The sequence below is a fragment of the Aythya marila genome, assembly GCF_965140915.1.
Source record: "Aythya marila genome assembly, chromosome: 2".
In the NCBI taxonomy this organism is placed as follows: domain Eukaryota; kingdom Metazoa; phylum Chordata; class Aves; order Anseriformes; family Anatidae; genus Aythya; species Aythya marila.
The window spans coordinates 108,800,636-108,818,411 of NC_139043.1; the positions used below are offsets into that span (position 1 = coordinate 108,800,636).

Sequence of the window (17,776 nt, forward strand, 5' to 3'; positions counted from 1 at the left end):
TTTTAAGATCTCGTTTTGTGTTGGAATCTGCCTTAGTATACCATTTTCCTTGTTATCTAATAATCTTCATTCATGCAGCAAAGCATGGTAGAGAAAGCGTTAACATCAAATTTCAATGAAATACAGAACCTAATTAAAAATAAACATATACGCCAGTGCTGAAAACTTACGTCTGCCTCCAACGATTGCTGAATTTTCTGGGTATTTAACCTCATACTTGATGTCATTTTCACCTTAGCAAAGTTACTTAAGTTTTTGCTTATACTTGTGATGTGTTGTGTTATGTGAGTTTTGTTAGACAGACTCAACAGGAAAAAGATACAACTATAAAAGTTGTATGACCAGACAAATAACTTCTGATTTAAGACAGAGATGAATAGGCATAGAAAAAAAATATAAAATACAGAATTAAAGAATCTAAAGCTAGTCAAGGTCATTACTGGCTCCTATAATTCACCAAAGAAGTGAAATTGTGATTTAAAATACCCTCTTAATAGATAGTTGGTAGTTTTTTTTTTATCTCCCTTCACCACAGCCTTAAAAGTAGGAGGTATGAGGGTATAATGGTTAGAGGGATTCATATCATAGAATCAGTAAAGTTGGAAAAGATCTCTAAGACCAACCTCTGGTCCAACCATCCCCCTACCACTATTATCACCCACCAAACCATGTCCCTAAGCACCACGTCCAACCTTTTCTTGAACACCCCCATGGACAGCAACTCTAACACCTCCCTGGGCAACCCATTACAATACCTAAAATTTCCTCAGCGTGGCATAAAAACAGCTTAGTTCTTGCTTGGGCTTTTATTTCTCTCTTCTCTTGCTCTAACTAGTCTCTTACGTTTCCTATTTCAGTAATACTTCTTTTTGTTTTCAGACCAACTTTAACACTGTTTTGGCAAGAGAAAAAATGAAGAAAGAAAATATAATTAATGACCTTAGTGACAAATTAAAAATGCTAACACAACAGCAAGAAAAAGATAAGGGTAAGCATACTGTGAAAGTATTTCTTTTCTAATAGGACAATTCCATTTGCGTCAGGTTGGTTTTGCTCCTTTGCTCTGCTATTATTAAAGGAATTTTTATTTATTTGCGTCATAGATTTGATTGAAACGCTTTCTGAAGATCGAGCTCGTTTACTTGAAGAAAAGAAAAAGCTTGAAGAACAAGTTAATAAGCTGAGGAGTAGTAATCTTTCTCCATCAACCTACTTAGCAGCAGCTTCAGAAGCTTGTGGAGCATGTGCAGCTGATATTCCTGCTGACACAGATAGATTAGCTTCTGACATTGCAGCTGAAGGGAGAATGGACTCCACAATGGAAACCAGTATGATGGCTGTGCAGTAAGTATGGGGGCATGGTAGTAGAATTACACAAAGCATGCTCACGTTCTTTGTGTGTGTGCTGTTGGGTGTTCTAAAGTACAAATGAGCACGTTTAGCACTCCCTCCACCTTTGATATTCTTACTAAGAATGTTCTTTTAAATGTACATATACAATTGTGGCATCACAGTCATCAGAAATGGATGGTTTTGATGGCTTTGAAGTAGACAGCCTTAAGGGCTTTGCAATTATAAGGTGAAAAATTACATCTAAGTGTATGAAATATAAATCAAGTGGAAGAAGAGCAATTGTAATAGTGACCTAGGATGAGCTAGTAGAGTTTACATTTTGTTGGCATATCTTTTGAACAGTGGCTGACTTCAGATCAAACACAGAAAACTTTCTGGTTGGTTGAGCGTGTGACTGTTGTAGATTGCATAATGATGTTTGTGTATGAGTGGGAAGTGGAGATACTTGCCCGTGGTAGAAATTAGACTGAATCTTGGGCTGAATCTTGTGAAATATGCAGAAATGGCCCCTTTCTTCTTAAATGACCACAAACTTATCATTTATCAGTGACTGAAAATTCACTGGATTATAGAAGGGGGTAAGGGTTTTTTTAATTTTTCAAAGGTTTTGCCAGTCAATGCTGATTCTTAAATTGCCTTTCTGTTCTGTAGTTTTGTTTCTTCTCCCTCAGCTTCCCAGCTACTTTCCTGATTCTTTGCTTTCCTGATTCTTTCTTTCCTAAATATATACCTTGCCTATGTACTAGGAATGCTAGTACCAAAGTATTCTGTAAGCTCCTTATGCTAGCAGAATGATGGCATTCATCTGTGCATGAATGAGAAGGGGGGGGAAAAGCACTTTTGAGTGTGTGGGGAAAAAAATTGCTTTTACTGTACCCATTTCTTTCTCTTGTAGTGAAAATGTCCATATGTCTGAAGAAAAACAGAGGATCATGTTGTTAGAAAGAGTGAGTAGATTATCTGTGAGATTAAGCATTACAGCTAATTACTATAAATGTCTGTTAGTACTCTGGTGCAATATAGCATTAGCAAAGCTAATAATAAAGCTAATAATAATAAATACTATTTCGAGGAATGTTTTCTATTTGAATGATTTTCGGATTGGTATAACCGAAGTCATTCAAAATAAGTATTAATACAGTGTATTTATACTGAGCCTAGCTTAATGCGCATTTATACTTTGCTCTGTTTATATAGATTTTGGGGATAAATGAGTTGGGTGTACTATTTCTTCTTTGCAGTAACAGTTCATTCATTGGCCTAGGGAATTTTTTTACCATGGAAAAAAAAAGTTTGCATGTTTAAATCAAGGCATCCAAAACAGTTGGACAGGAGTCAAGATTGATTTTATGCTCTTCCTTTGGAAGCAGGTTACTTCTACTCTTAGACTGTTACTACTTAGGTGATCTTAGTTCTACCTGGGATGCATTATAATCTTGACAGTATTACTTCAGTAAAAATTGAGATAGCGCCTGTTTTGAATGTTCATATTCCAATTTTCTGACTTTACTGTAATGCTCCTACGTTAAGTACTTATTTAACGTGCAGGTTAGGATTGTGAGTTTAAAGCTAGAGTCACTCCCCTGCCTCTCACAAATAATATACGTTAATTTAATTTTTACTTCTGTTACTCCTTTTATTTTGAGTGTAGCTTTCAGCATAATTGAATTGTGGAACCTGTTTGATGAAATAAGCTTTTTACTTATTGGTAAACAGTTAAATCAATCCTCAGTGGTTGAACTGAAATCTTTCATGTTCTGGTCATTTTTAACAATTCAGTCATATTTAATTCCTCTCTAGTTGCCTTTTTTTTCCTCTTCAAAGTTGAAACCTGAGTTTCTTTAGGATCACTTACACTGCATTCTGTGATCAGCAGGAGAACTTGAATGTTGAACCACATCATGCAAGTGACTGGATGTTTCTGATTAAGACTACTTGCACATTTTATTCTGTATTCTGCTTGCAAAGCAGAATACATGTCATATTGTCATGGTTAGTAGCTAGCAGCCACAAAATAGTAACATATTTTTTTCTGTTTTATTGATGGCATATTTTCAAGTTGAGGAGAAGAATGAGTGTGGAGATAAGCATAGTTTAGCAGTAGTAATTGCTGGCCTTTGAACTTTGTGCAAGTCTTCATTCAAAATATCTTTTGATACTGTTTTAAAACTGAAGCAAGTAAAGATTTCTATTGTGCAACTACTCTGGAACTCGTAGTGTCAACACTATTTAAGATGTATATACTGTACAAGTTGTATTAGTTAATCAGATAAGATTTTCTTTCAGACTTTGCAGTTGAAAGAAGAGGAAAATAAGAGATTAAATCAAAGATTGGTAAGTATTTGTGCAATGCACATCTTTTAGGTACCTTTAAAAAAAAATTACAAATTTTAAATTTGTTAAAATTTCTTTAAATCTGAAAATGTGGTTTATTAACTACAAAAGTGTTTTAAATGGTAATGCAAGGGGCAAATCTGATAACCTTTGAGTTACCTCAATTTAGCAGTTTTCCCATAGGATGGATGAATATGATTGGAGCTCTTCATCCCAAAAAGCACAGACTCTCCAGGCTTGGTGTGGGGGGAATAAATTTCAGTGTCAGCAAGGCTCGGTTCTTCAGCAACAGTAGATTGAAAGCCAGTTTACAAGTTTATATATATGCCTGCACATTAAGCATATTTAGCAATAACCTAGATATTGTTTTTGGAAAACTGTTTTTTGATGTTAGCATTTTTAGAGGTTTTCTTGTTTGCTTTTAATTTTCAAAATAGGGATGCAGCACATCAGAATACAACAGTGCTGTTGGCTCTGTCACACTTCTGTTACAAAGTGCTTTTAAGTTATAAGCCAAAAGTCTACTTATCCTAATAAAGTGTTCAGAATACTCAGAGACCCTTCCACCTGCATTTGTATTTTTATCAAGTGTGGAACTTTAATTTTGCATAGCTACTGAAAATACTGTCATCATTTTTAACTTATATGCTGAAATATCAGTCAATGCCTAAGGAAGGATAGAGAATATGCTGACAGAGTTCCTTTAATTCATGAGCTATGAATCCTTCTTGACTGATTTAGCTGGAGCGTAGCATTGCTAGTAGGTCTTAACCTGAATTCAAAATAATGTTTATACAGGAAATTGTTAGTTCTGTTGGCAGTTGAGTGGGTGGACTGGCGATGGAGATCTCCATTTCTTTAAATGGATAGATATCTAGGAATTTTATAAGAACTGGTATCTGTGTGGTTGCATGGAGTTACCTGCCATGGAAGAAGTCTTTAAATTTCTTCAGTTACATAACACCAGTCAGTTTTCTGCCTGGGATAGGACTGAAATTTGGTTTAGAAGTTACTTCTGTTCTCCTGTTACATACTCAGGTATTAAATGACTGTTTTTTTCAAAAGCTTTCCATTCCCCATTAAAATCTGTCCTTAAAAATCTTGCTATTGCAGATCATAAAAGATTGCAACACCTTTTAAAGCATATTTCCTTATACCTGTTTATTCAGAATGCTTATAAAGTGCACAAAAGGCATTTCTTTATAACAAACACATTGGACGGTCTGCCAAACTTCCCTGTAGTATCCTGAATTAAATTCTGTATCTTTTGCCATCTAAGAGTAAAATTAAGTTGAAGGAAGTTTGGTGTTGTACAAGATAAATACAAAATCATTTCCGTTAGTGTATTTAATAACAAGCTGTGTAGGAGAAATTAGCAGTTTATTGGTATCTAAATCTATTCAAAGTTGATTTCTAAATGGGCATAAGAACATACCTTCTCAATACCTTACATGTAGGTCAGCTGTTTCAAAAATAAAATATTTAGTCATCTCTTCCTCCTCCTTTTTCTCACCCCCTTCCCAATACTCTTCTAAAACTAAAATACACATCAGTGTTAACATATCAATATTTATTTATACCCAGCTACCTCAGATAAGGAACCCAGAAGGTGTACTGCATAATAAAAGAATCTTTTTCAGGTCACTGGATTTTGCAGTAAAGTTTGTGGGTTACCTCTGTAAGCAATACAAGTTAAAAAGGATCTTTTAATGACAGGAATGTTGTTAGAGGATATTCATTACTTTATAAGAGCTGTTGAAAAAACTTGTATTTATTTTATTTCTATTTGTTTATTTTATTTTAATTTATGTGTTTGGTTTACATGGCAAGGTTTTGTTAGTGGGGCAGCTTCAGGGGTGGCCACTCTGAGAAGGATCCAGCAGCTGCCCCATGTTAGATAAGGGCCAGTTTCAGCCTGCTCCAAAGGGACCTGCAGCTGGCCAGACCCAAGCCAATAAGTGATGTTTTTGCCTCTGAGAGCAGAATTAGGAAAGGAGGAAAAAAAGAGTGGGTGGATGTGGCCTGGAGGAGGCTGTTGCCCATGGAGAGCCCCCTCAGGAGCAGGCCCCGGGCTGGAGCACTTCTCATTGCTATTAACAAGGGAGAGGTCAGCTATTTCATAATTAGTGGTGTTTTTTGTTTTTTTGTTTTTTTGTTTTTTTTTTTTTTTTAAAAAAAAAAAAAAAAGCTGCTACAGAGCAAGCTGACAGAAAGATAATCTTTTCTTGAGTGAATGAGAGGGATCTGGGGGTCGTGGTAGACAGCAAGTTGAATATGAGCCAGCAGTGTGCCCTGGCAGCCAGGAGGGCCAACCGTGTCCTGGGGTGCACCAAGCACGGCATCGCTAGTAGGTCAAGGGAGGTGATTGTCCCGCTCTACTCTGCGCTGGTGCAGCCTCACCTCGAGTACTGTGTGCAGTTCTGGGCACCACAGTATAAAAAGGACATGAAACTGTTGGAGAGTGTCCAGAGGAGGGCTACGAAGATGGTGAAAGGCCTTGAGGGGAAGACGTACGAAGAACGGCTGAGGTCACTGGGCCTGTTCAGCCTGGAGAAGAGGAGGCTGAGGGGAGACCTCATCACAGTCTACAACTTCCTCGTAAGGGGGTGTCAAGAGGCAGGAGACCTTTTCTCCATTAACACCAGTGACAGGACCCACGGGAACGGGGTTAAGCTGAGGCAGGGGAAATTTAGGCTTGACATCAGGAGGGGGTTCTTCACAGAGAGGGTGGTTGCACACTGGAACAGGCTCCCCAGGGAAGTGGTCACTGCACCGAGCCTGTCTGAATTTAAGAAGAGATTGGACTGTGCACTTAGTCACATGGTCTGAACTTTTGGGTAGACCTGTGCGGTGTCAAGAGTTGGACTTGATGATCCTTAAGGGTCCCTTCCAACTCAGGATATTCTATGATCTACGAGAGCAGGCAGGTTTGAAAACAGCAGCGAACAATTTATTTCAACCATATTGTTATCTGCCATTTACATTTCATCATAGCTTGCCAATTCTTTATATCTATTTTGTTTTTTATAGATGTCCCAGAGCATGTCTTCAGTATCCTCAAGACATTCTGAAAAAATAGCAATTAGAGAGTAAGTACATGTTTATTTTCCTATAGTCAGATGGACGTGCCTTCAGTAATAAATGTTGTTAAAGAACGTCACAGTTCTTCTGTCTTTTCTCTGTAATGAAAAGGTGTGTAGATCATCTTTATAGCTCACACATCAGTTACTGAACCATGCCAGTTCAGAATAAATCAAATTTTATAAACTTCTTTTTTTTTTCCTTTTTAAAAAAGGCCTTTCTGAATTCATTATTGAATTTTTGATTTCTTGATTTCCCTGATTTCTTGATTTCTTAGTTTTCCTTTATAAGGCTAATATTCCTTGGGATTTCTAGAATGCGTCCATTATTTTCTTTTAGATTTACTTTTTCTTTAGCTGTTATCTTTCTGAAATAATGCTAAGAAAAAGTCAAAGGAATGCTATTCACCCTGAATCTGTATAGTGCTGTATAGTGTATTTCAGTAGAAATTCTACTTTCTTAAAATTTTGACCTATCTTGAGAGAATGAAATTAACTCAAATATTTTTTTATGTATTCTGGAACTCTTAACATGTAAAATTGTTGTGTGTGTGTGTGTCAATTATTGCAAAATATGAAAGCTACAGACAGTTGTTTTCAAATAATATTTCAATTTGAGGAACATCAAAAATGCTTGTTTTGGGGGGAAAAATAAAACATTCTGTTAATGTTTTCTGAATTACACCAAATAGCATGTTTATTGTAACAAGGGCAGTATGTACAGAATCAACCCTTCATTTGAGCATCTGAATATTATGGCAGCTCTCATGGTATTATCTGGGGAGAAAAATATTATGAAAGAAGATTTTACTCATCCAAGAGAAATATCTTTGAGTCATAGTCTGTCATCATATCAGTACGGGGGAAAAGCTGTGTTATTTTATCTGAAAGTGTGCATTAAAGCATATGAGAGAGATTTCTCTCCAGACTTGTTTATACCTGAGTATCTTTCTGCCCCCCACCCTTTTACAAAGAAGTATTTCCCACTCTCTTTGCCACTTCATCCCCCACATTCAGTATAATAGTAACATTTATTCTTAGTATTCTCATGGTTTAATGCTTAACTTGTAGCTGTTTCAGAATTCATTTCATTCATGGGTAATTAAATTACTTCCAACACATTTGAACCGTGAAACAAATTGGAGACAGAAGTTCTCTAACTTCTTCGGCCAAGTTTCAGCAACAGAACTTTATGGCTTGTGTTAACCTGCTGTCAGGAAGAAGCAGACTTCTGAAACTTTTTATGTGAAGTAACCACAGTATTTCTTCGTTTCTAACCTTTTGATCAGAGTCAGATGAACATTTCATCTCTTTGTCCCGTGTGCTTAAAATCTTAGGATATCTACATAAATGCTTTGCCGTATTTTTTGAGATCATATTAGCAACAGTTTAAAACATCAAAAAGCTGTTTGTAAATACTATGGTACAGCGATAAGTATCATAAGTATGGGTGAATAAAAAAAAGTTAAAAAAAAAAAAAAAAGACCGTAGTAGAATATTTTAAGTATTCCTGTTTAATGAGCTGATGGATGTAGAAAAACATTCAAAAATATTTTTTAAAGGTATTTTTGTTGACTCCAGAAAATATAAAATGCGTATGAATTAACATAAGTAGAAAATTCTGTGTTGCTATGCGGCTTAAGTCTCATCCTGCCTGTGCAGTATATGGAAAAATAGTTATTGTAACTTATGTAGTCTTAAACTGTCGTGCTTCTGTCGCTAAATTCCTTAATATCTCTAGTTTTCAGGTTGGCGATTTGGTTCTAATAATCTTGGATGAAAGGCATGACAACTACGTATTATTTACTGTTAGTCCAACCTTGTATTTCTTGCACTCAGAATCTCTTGCTGCATTGGATCTCAAACCAGGTGAGTGTGGTAAGTGTCAAATTATTTTCAATATTTGTCTTCCTACAAATAATGCTTAAATTTCTAACAGTTAGTAAGTGATATAAATACTTATGTGGTAAATGCAACAAGTGTGTAATGTAAATAGCTATTAACTTTCTCTGCAGCTTTTGCTATTTGATACTAAATGTTTTTCAACACAGAACACTTTAAATCAAAATTTTATGCAGGTGTTGATATCTCTGAAAAATAGAAAAGAATATCTGCATCTTCAAGCTGTAATAAATGCCAATTTTATATACAGTGTATATTAACATAGAATCATAGAACAGCCTAGGTTAGAGGGGACCTCAAAAGAGCATCCCATCCAACCTTTTGTAGTAAAAGGGAGCCTGGATGAGATTGTCTAGCACTCTGTCCAGTTGCATCTTGAAAACCTGTAGCGATGGGGAATTCTAGCATATCTCTGGGGACTCCAGTGATTGATTCTTCTCACTGTAAAACATTTTTCTTAGACAACCTGGGTTTTTCTGGGAGACAAACCTCTCCCAGTGCATCTTGGACCCAATTGCCTCTTGCATTCTCCATGTAGCTGTCAGTGAAGAGATCCTCTGTCCTCTTTGCAGCTGTCCGTTAAGTACCGGAATACTGTGATGAAGTTTGCCCAAGCCTTGTGTTCTCCAAGGTCGAAAGACCTGCCTTTCCTCATAGGGCAGCTTTGCCAATCTTTTGATCATTTAGGGAAAATGTTCTATCAGGTCACTTGCTATTCAGTATCAGCAATAATAGCGTATAATTGTGTAGGTCTCAGGCCTATTATTATGTGGAATTTGTTCTCAGTGTCTTTTTTTATTTGATGAGGATAGCAAATGCAAAACTCATTGTAACATTTCTGTCAAAACTGTGCATACTCAGTTCTTATTTTTAATTCCTGGCTTTATGATGCTCTTTAAAGATTCTTTGGATAAAATGTGTTCTCTCTCTAGCTCATCTTCTGTGAAGTGACTTGAATTTAGGTTCATGTATTTATGGCCCTAAATATGGGTCTATAATAATAAAATGTAAGCTATAGTATAGGGGAGTTTGCAAGCAATTTTTTTGCTGATAAAGTTTTCCCACTGTATTTATATGGTGAAACTACTCTCTGAAGAATAATGAGTCCTGCTAGTTTCTGTACATTTTGTTTATGTTCAGGTTGGTGACACATTTGCTTTTTTCCCCTGTTTAATCTTCAGGTTATACATTGGTGATTTTTGGCAGCTACGTAAACTTAAAAAATTGAAGTATTAATCTTTCAGATATCAGGAAAAATAACAATGTTTAGTGCATTACAATGAACTGTGCTAAATTAAATAGATTAATGTAAATGTCTTTAATCTATCATACCTAATGTATGTTTTACAAACCTCCCCATCTCACCATGCTCCAGATCTTTGTTCCAGAAATATTTAAGAGTATGCATCAAAAGGAACTTTATTAATTCTTACAAGTGAAAATATATACCTGCTGTTGCTTGTCAGAAGCTGTTAATTTATACTCAAGCAGCAGACCTCATTATGGGTTTCAGTTACAATAAAAGATCACCAAGTTCTAACTGAATTCAGAAACTGCTGAAGAATCTGTGCTGTATGTTTTCTCATATATGTCTGGGCAGAATCCCTATCTTACAGACATAATACAGTACAACAATGGCATTAGTGTTGCATACGTAACTGTGATATATGACTGATTTTTTTCTTACTGTTGGTTTACGTACATAAAGTAACCACTGTTTCAGTTTGTATATTATCCTGAGTATGCAATTCACTGAAAACTGTTTTTGAATGGACTTACTTTGTTCTGTCCTTACCACTTGCTAACCAGAGGTAGTGTTACGTCTGAGAAAACTGCACATAAAACAACCATGAAGACTTACCTTTGGAACACACTTATTTCTAGCTCAGTATTTCAAGAAATAGCGTCTTGATTCTATTTCTGCATCAGAAAAGTAGGGAAAATGAAATAAAGGTTACTTTAGTATTATTTGTGACAGATCGGAATTGGTGTGGACCTAGGTACTACAAATTGTTTCAAAGTCTGCCAAAACCAACATAAATCTGACCTTTTGAACCAACATGTATAAATTTTTAATACATCTGTATAGATCTCTACAATATTAAGTGTCAGGGACTTAGACTGTCATAGTGTGTGCCTCCATTAAGAAAACTTAGAATGTTAGGATGATGCTGAAGTTGGCTGAAGACTGCAGGGTTCGTTTTGTCACACATCGTCTCAATATGGAAGTTTTAATTTGCAAATTTCAGGAATGAATGGCATCTTTCTCATTTTTGTGAATTTAATGAAGTCCACCAGCCAAGCAAATTCAAAAAAATCTAGTATTTTAATCATAACATATTGTTGTACAGCATTCAGATCAGATATGAATACTTCCTACTGATACGTAGGAGCTTTGAGCAGAATGGAATCTGCTTTATTATTAATAGCCAAACTAATTTTGAAGAGCTAGATTAAAACTTCAAACACTGGTTCTTGAGTGACTTACGTTCTAGTCGCTGGATCCAGTTTTTTGTAGATGTGTTTAGAAGAGCACTGATTATGCAGAGCACATTCCTTCAGTCTGTTTTTGATGTTTTATTCATGCCATAATCACTGACAAAATAGATGTAATTTCTTGGAATAATAGACAAATACATGTCCTTACTCTCACTGGAATTTATAAATGCTGAAAGTTTTATATGGAAGACTTTCAATCCTTTGAAATACTTCAAGAAATTATCATCCTAAATCTGACTAAATGGTCAAACAAGGTTGACTAGAATAATTCTGAGTCGTTAAATTAATTTCAATTTTGATTTGCTTTTTCTCTTTGCTAATTTTTATTTTTCAAATAAAGTTTGAACTGAAACATTGTTTTTATTTGAAAATGCCAGTAACCCCATTTTGACATAATTTCTTTATTTTTTGTGGCTTTAACTTTAAAATGGTTTTTGAACAATTCATGTTTTCAAGGAAAATGTTGACAAATATTTCACTGTAGTTAATATAATGTCCTGTTGCCTGTAGTTGACTATCCAAAATAGTAAACACATTGTCTCTTTAGCTTCAGGTGCATCTAGGAGACCTTGGGTGCTAGGAAAAGTTATGGAAAAGGAATATTGCCAGGCAAAAAAGGTAAGAATATTGGAATAGAAACATCTGATTACATTAATAAGGAAGAAAAACAGATTAAATGTTACAATTACATAAAGTATACTCTTCACATAATATGTGAGAGTACTTCAGTATAGAGATTGTCCAGGGTCAGTGAATAGTAAGAGAAGGGGAGCTAGAAAAAAAAGAGTGAGCGAGCAAGTGGCTTGGATAGGTTTGCCTCTGGAAAACCTGCTTGTGTGATAAAACTTTTTGTTGGGATCCTAGTGACTATTTCCATCAACCCTGTGTAATAATATTTCAATGACCTGTAGGCTACAATTCCTAAACTTCGGTTCAGTTCGTAGTAAGATTTTGGTACCTCAAAACCATCAGAATTTAACAGCAATCAGGGAAAATGATGAAGTATCTTTGGAGACCCAGATAAGACAATAATTTAGTATGAAGAGGAACCTTGCCAGGGTCTGGCAAACTTAGAGGGATGGGAGTCAGTCTTTATTTAAAACAAAACCAAAAAAAAACCAGGTATAATCCTCTGATTACATTTGTAATATGCTTTTTTTTTTTTTTTTTGTAGGCACAAAACAGATTTAAAGTTCCTTTGGGTACAAAATTCTACAGAGTGAAAGCAGTACCGTGGAACAAGAAAGTATAACACAACAGAATTTCAGTTCATTTTGTCTCCATTCTTTTTTGACTTGTCCTTCAGTGCTTGTTCATCGCTCCGAATACCAGGCCATGTTTTTATACTGAGGTCATGTGACAAGATACTTCACTGATGTACTGCTTTTACTTTTTAACAGGTCGCATTTTAGAAACAAGAATTTCATCAGAATCTCTGACCCTGTTCCAATTTTTTTACCCAGATAACTTTAGGAGTGTGGACCAAATGAGTTCATTTTCTCAAAGGGCAACCACATGCAACATGGTTTGTTAGCCATGTTAATTGCCTGTTAAATATACATTAGCTTGTATTTAGGTGTTAAATGTTAGTTACCATTATTACCAGCATATGTCCTTTTGTGAAATCATTATCAAAGTACTTGCACTCTTTAACAGATTCTTTATATGTGTAAAATTCATCAACTATTTAAAGAGGAGTGTTCATTGCATGCAGATAATCATATAATTTTTCTTCAACATGAGTTTGCCTCAGTAGATGAATAAAAATAACTACTGCAACTTGTTTCATTACATGAAAATGCTCTTTAATGTTTAAAAAAAGTAATTTGATGGACTGATTTTGGAAATCAGTCACAGTTAGATCTGCAATCTTCAAAAGCACTTTCGATGGATTGATCACACAGATTCTGAAGGGAAGACTCACGTGCTGTTTATTCAAAGTGAAGTACTTGTTCTTCCCAACAAACCAGAAATCTTGTATTAATCTATTTAGAAAAATCATATTGATGAAATTGTATTTCATGGTTGAGTTTCAGGAAAAAACTCATTGTACATTAACCCATACAAGAGTCATTTAAGTAACAAATTATTGTAATTGTAAAAGACATGTAGAATTTTAAAACAATAAAGATTTGAAACTGTATGTGTTTGAAGCATTTGTGTGCCTTTTAAATATTAACTTCCTATAATGTTTATTTTGTATTAATCTGTTACAGCTCTTATCTGATTGGTCAAGCAAAGTTTCATTACAACTACATTTTCACCAGAAGGAGTTAGTGTTCAACAACATTCAGTAATTGCCTTGTAATAATAGTTAGGCAGTATGGTAGCTAGATAAATAGTAATTTTGTTAACAAATCAGACTGATACATGACATTTTTAAAAACAATTATACTGGCTACAGTTTAAAAATATAGTCTACTTTATTTTTTTTAATAATGCTATAAGAAAATGCACCACAAATGAGTAACCAGTTGAAAGTGAAATTCTGGATACAGAAGCTTATGTCTAGGACTTAACTGATACAGTTACATGTATGTAATGATGATTTATTTTCGGAAGGTATAGAGTGGAGGAAGAGAGAAGATAAAGAAATGATCACATGAAAATGTCAATGCTTCTCCCCATATGTTGCAAATATTATTCCTCCAGACTAAATAATTCACTTCAATGCTTCTCCCCATATGTTGCAAATATTATTCCTCCAGACTAAATAATTCACTTCAATACCCTGAAAATCCAGTGTTTTACTTTAAAGCAAACAAACAAAAACTTAAGGTCAGATTATTTTTTTTAAATTGTGAAATGTGTAGACTTGGAATTGTATCTCACCTTCGATTAAAATAAAACTAAGACAGTTGATCTCTGGAAAATAGGATGGCATTTCATCAAGCCTCTTTCTTACACGATTCTTAAATTTGCTAGTTGGTGGATGGACTCTTTAAAGCTACTTAGTTTAAAAAACAAAGTGCCTTGTTCTTCAGGAACAATATTACCATACTTGAGTATTACCCAGTGGCAAATATGTAAATAACATCGATCTATAAAGCAAGGTTAAAGTTCTGTAATCAGTTGAGTCAAGTGGCTTACAAAGGTGCGCACATAGCACTATTCATTCCTTCTAATAAGCTGTGTGTTCAGTTGCCTTGATACTGACAAAACTCCACTGACAAAACTTCTCCAATCCTTAGATAATCTTCCTACTGCTTTGAGCCTTATTTGCCTTTTAGGGACTCATCTCCTGGAAGCCACCAGGCCTAGCTAAGAGGCACAGAGTCCTTCCATTTCTGGGAGAATGGTTACTCCATGAGTAGCAATGGATCTGCATAATAGTATGCATGTAGTTCGGCACTACAATGTAAAATATCGCTCTGCCATTATTGAATAGCCTACTTCGAAGATAAGTAGAAGGTCCTCTGGATCTTTCCTCATGGAGAAAAGGATCTGTTTGTGAAGTTCTAGATAGGATAAAATGGTAGACTTCGTTGTGGGCCTCCAGAACTGTGCACCTACAAACAACAGTCCTTTTAGGACATTCAAAAATGTGCTTCTGGTACTCCAGCCTCTAAGACTGCACCAAGGTCTGTGTGTCTTGCTACTCTTTAGATGACGTTAGGTTGTTGCAGCTTCTCAGATTATCTTCCTGAGCGTACAACTCCATGCTGAGAATTTTTTAACAATATAAAATAGCTTTAGTTTTGTCTTAAGAAAAGTCTGTGCTTTCATTTTAAATTAATCAAAGTTGTTTGCTGTGCAGATTGAAATTATATGTAACTTTTATGTGGACAATAGCAGTATTGATGCATGGTGCTATGAAAGTTGGTTTGATTTCCTTCTGATTTCTGTCTTATCATAGACAGAGACATGATTGATGCTTATAGAACCAAGAAACACACAAGCAATTTGAGCGTGAAAAAGCCTAAATACTTGGTTTAAAAAAAAGTACTGTAATGCAAACCATGAATGCAGAAAAAAGTCCTTCCCAGCTGATATCTGCCACTTAAAAGAATACCAGGATATAGCTGTTATTTTTACATGACATCATACTTCTAAAATATAAATAACCAGCAATGGCTTTGGTTTTTAGGAATATTTGTCATGTGTTTCATTTTATAATCTTTATGTATATTTGAAATGGAAATTCTGTCAAACAAACTCCTAACATATTCAGTAATGATTCTGAACAGTCATTGAAAAAAATTTAGTTTACATATTTTTTGTATGTCACAGCCTTACTGGTTCTTGAAACTATGCTTGTTATGCACCACCTATGTGTTTCATCTTGCTCCATAATAAAATTTTGTATATGGCTATATAATTTGGAGCAACAGCATATTCAGAAGAGGTCAGGGAAGGCTGGGAATTAGTTAGGTCATGAGAGATTTCTTTCATTGTTTTGTGTGTGGCTGTGTGTTGGAAATGTATTTGACTTATTTAAAAACAAACCCTCTTGTGCTACTGCTAATATATATTTAGTCTGTAAGTCTGGCTTTTAACAAGAGCAACTATATTTTGAAGTGCAAAAAGAAACATGAAGAGTAGATAAAGTTGATTCAGAGCAAACCTTATCCTGCAGACCTAAACAGAAAGGAGATGATAATTTAAAAGGACTTTAAAATAATAATAATAATCTTGGAAGTCTCTATCTGAGTGCTCTGAGCGTTACGTGGCTTTTGCACCTCTGCTGCTGTTCGTCTCCAGTCAGGAGGTTGTGCTGTTAAGAATTCAGTTGTGGTTCATTTGAATCTTAAGATGGCCAATGAGTAAGACTGATTAAGCATGAGTAAGCCTGATTAAGCATACACAGAAGTATACGTGTTTCCCTAAATATAGCTGCCGTTACATATGTTGTATAGCAGGACTGGAAAGTATGCCTTTCGCTCTGCAAAATTATTGTGCTGTTTTGTAGTCCAAGATTTCCTCCGTACCCAATATTGCAGCCTTTCTTTTTCTGTGGAGCTTCAGCTAGAAACCGCATTGGCTGTAAACAGCAAAAATTGAGTAGTAGCTTGTAGCGCTTACTCATTCCGGTAGATTTTTCATCAACAAGCTGTAATACAGGGAGCTACTTTTTCATAGCGTAAAAAGGTTAATTTTAGTAATTTTAGAAATGGAGCATTCACTACACAAGAACACTTCCCTTTTCAAGTTACGTTTGGCTATTAAACTTCAGTAAGCTGTCTCGGTGCTGCGTTTTAAGGTCACAGTGTCTTAATATCACTTTACAAGCCATTCCACGGTCCTAAAGCAATGATGATAAATTAGAAACGTTAAACAGTTACTTCCTTTAGCAGTCACTGTAATTAAATCACTTGTATTAACAACATCCATATATAATACTGAGGAGTAAAGGAGTGTCTAGTCCTGTATTCCAAGTAGCTACTGGCAAAGAATTCAGTTCAATGTTAACATGCTCAAGTGGTGTCAGAATCACAGGATAGTTGAGGTTGGAAGGGATCTCTCAAGGTCAGTCCGTTCAAGCCCCTGCTCAGGCAGAATTGCAGGGACATTTTCACCAGGGGATTTGAGATTAAAACTAATTTGTTCAATTCAGCAAACTCAAAATGTTCAATTTATTTCCTTTGTTTTGAAAGCTGGGTTGAAACTGATGGTATAATTTGGGTAATTTTATTTTTTTCTACTTTTCCCCTCAAAAAAAATAATATATTGGTAAATACTGGCTTTCCGTATCTTTTTGTTTTATAACAGTTTTTAAAAGTTTTTAAATAAAAGAAACTTAGCTGCCAAATTAATATTTCTATGGCTGCTCCCAGCAAATGCTATTTTTTTTTTTTTTTGCCTTATATGTTGATTCCATTGTATAGCTGTAGAATATTTCAAGCCATATGTGCTGAATTTCCTTTTCTTAAGGCATCTGTCCTGTTCTTAAGGCACCACTTTCACTGAGTTTTGTACTGAAAAGAGAAATTAGAAAAAAATATTGGGTAAGAAGCTGATCTTTCTGCAATGGGAGCAGCTTTGAAGGAAGGTGTCTTATAATCAAGAACTTGTAAAGTTCACCAGGGGGGTGTTAGAAGCTATGTTGACACATTCATATAAAGTAAGAAAACCTGTTTCTGCCTCACATCTCTGCATGAGATCTACCTAACCTAAACACGTGTGCAACAAATGATTGAGTGATACTGACCTACTTGCAGCCAAACCTGCTATATTTTGATCCTGTTTACCTGTGTGGGGAGTATCAGAGGTCTAGAAAAAATTAGAAAAGTATCCTCTCAATTTTTATGCACAGATTAACTACAGAAGTAGGACCTACTTGTTTGTATTGCTGAAGGATTTCTGTTCTGTTGGAGTTTGTTGCTTAGCAGCTCATCCTTTCAACAGTTGCTGCAGGGAAAATATGGAGGAAGAACAAAGTTGACCTAAAGATCCTGGACACTTAAGGAGAAGCAGTTGATTTGAAGTATTTGAATAACCATTTCATATCTGAGCCTGTATTAATTTAAGCATATAAAACATTTAATGTAATCAGGAGACTGCTGAGCGGTGCCTCTCTCAAGGGACTGGTCAGGATAAATTGACTGCCATGACTCTTGTGAGGAGGGGTATTTTCAGATTGAAATTGTAGAAAAAGCTTATGATGAATA

General features: G+C 35.3%; 1 protein-coding gene across 2 annotated transcripts in view; it reads left to right on the forward strand.

Moving 5' to 3' along the window:
• The window catches only part of RB1CC1 (RB1 inducible coiled-coil 1), a 74,678-nt gene extending 61,153 nt beyond the window's left edge, over positions 1–13,525 (forward strand). The window contains exons 17-24 of one of the 2 annotated variants that reach the window (XM_082752248.1): positions 880–988; positions 1,104–1,344; positions 2,249–2,300; positions 3,640–3,687; positions 6,718–6,776; positions 8,509–8,636; positions 11,716–11,786; positions 12,343–13,525. In XM_082752248.1, the coding sequence (XP_082608374.1) occupies positions 880–988; positions 1,104–1,344; positions 2,249–2,300; positions 3,640–3,687; positions 6,718–6,776; positions 8,509–8,636; positions 11,716–11,786; positions 12,343–12,420 (786 nt within the window). In that variant the 3' untranslated portion in view covers positions 12,421–13,525. Of the gene's footprint in view, positions 1–879; positions 989–1,103; positions 1,345–2,248; positions 2,301–3,639; positions 3,688–6,717; positions 6,777–8,508; positions 8,646–11,715; positions 11,787–12,342 lie in introns of both variants that reach the window. The other variant, XM_082752247.1, reaches the window with a different exon arrangement.
• Positions 13,526–17,776: the final 4,251 nt, after the last annotated feature.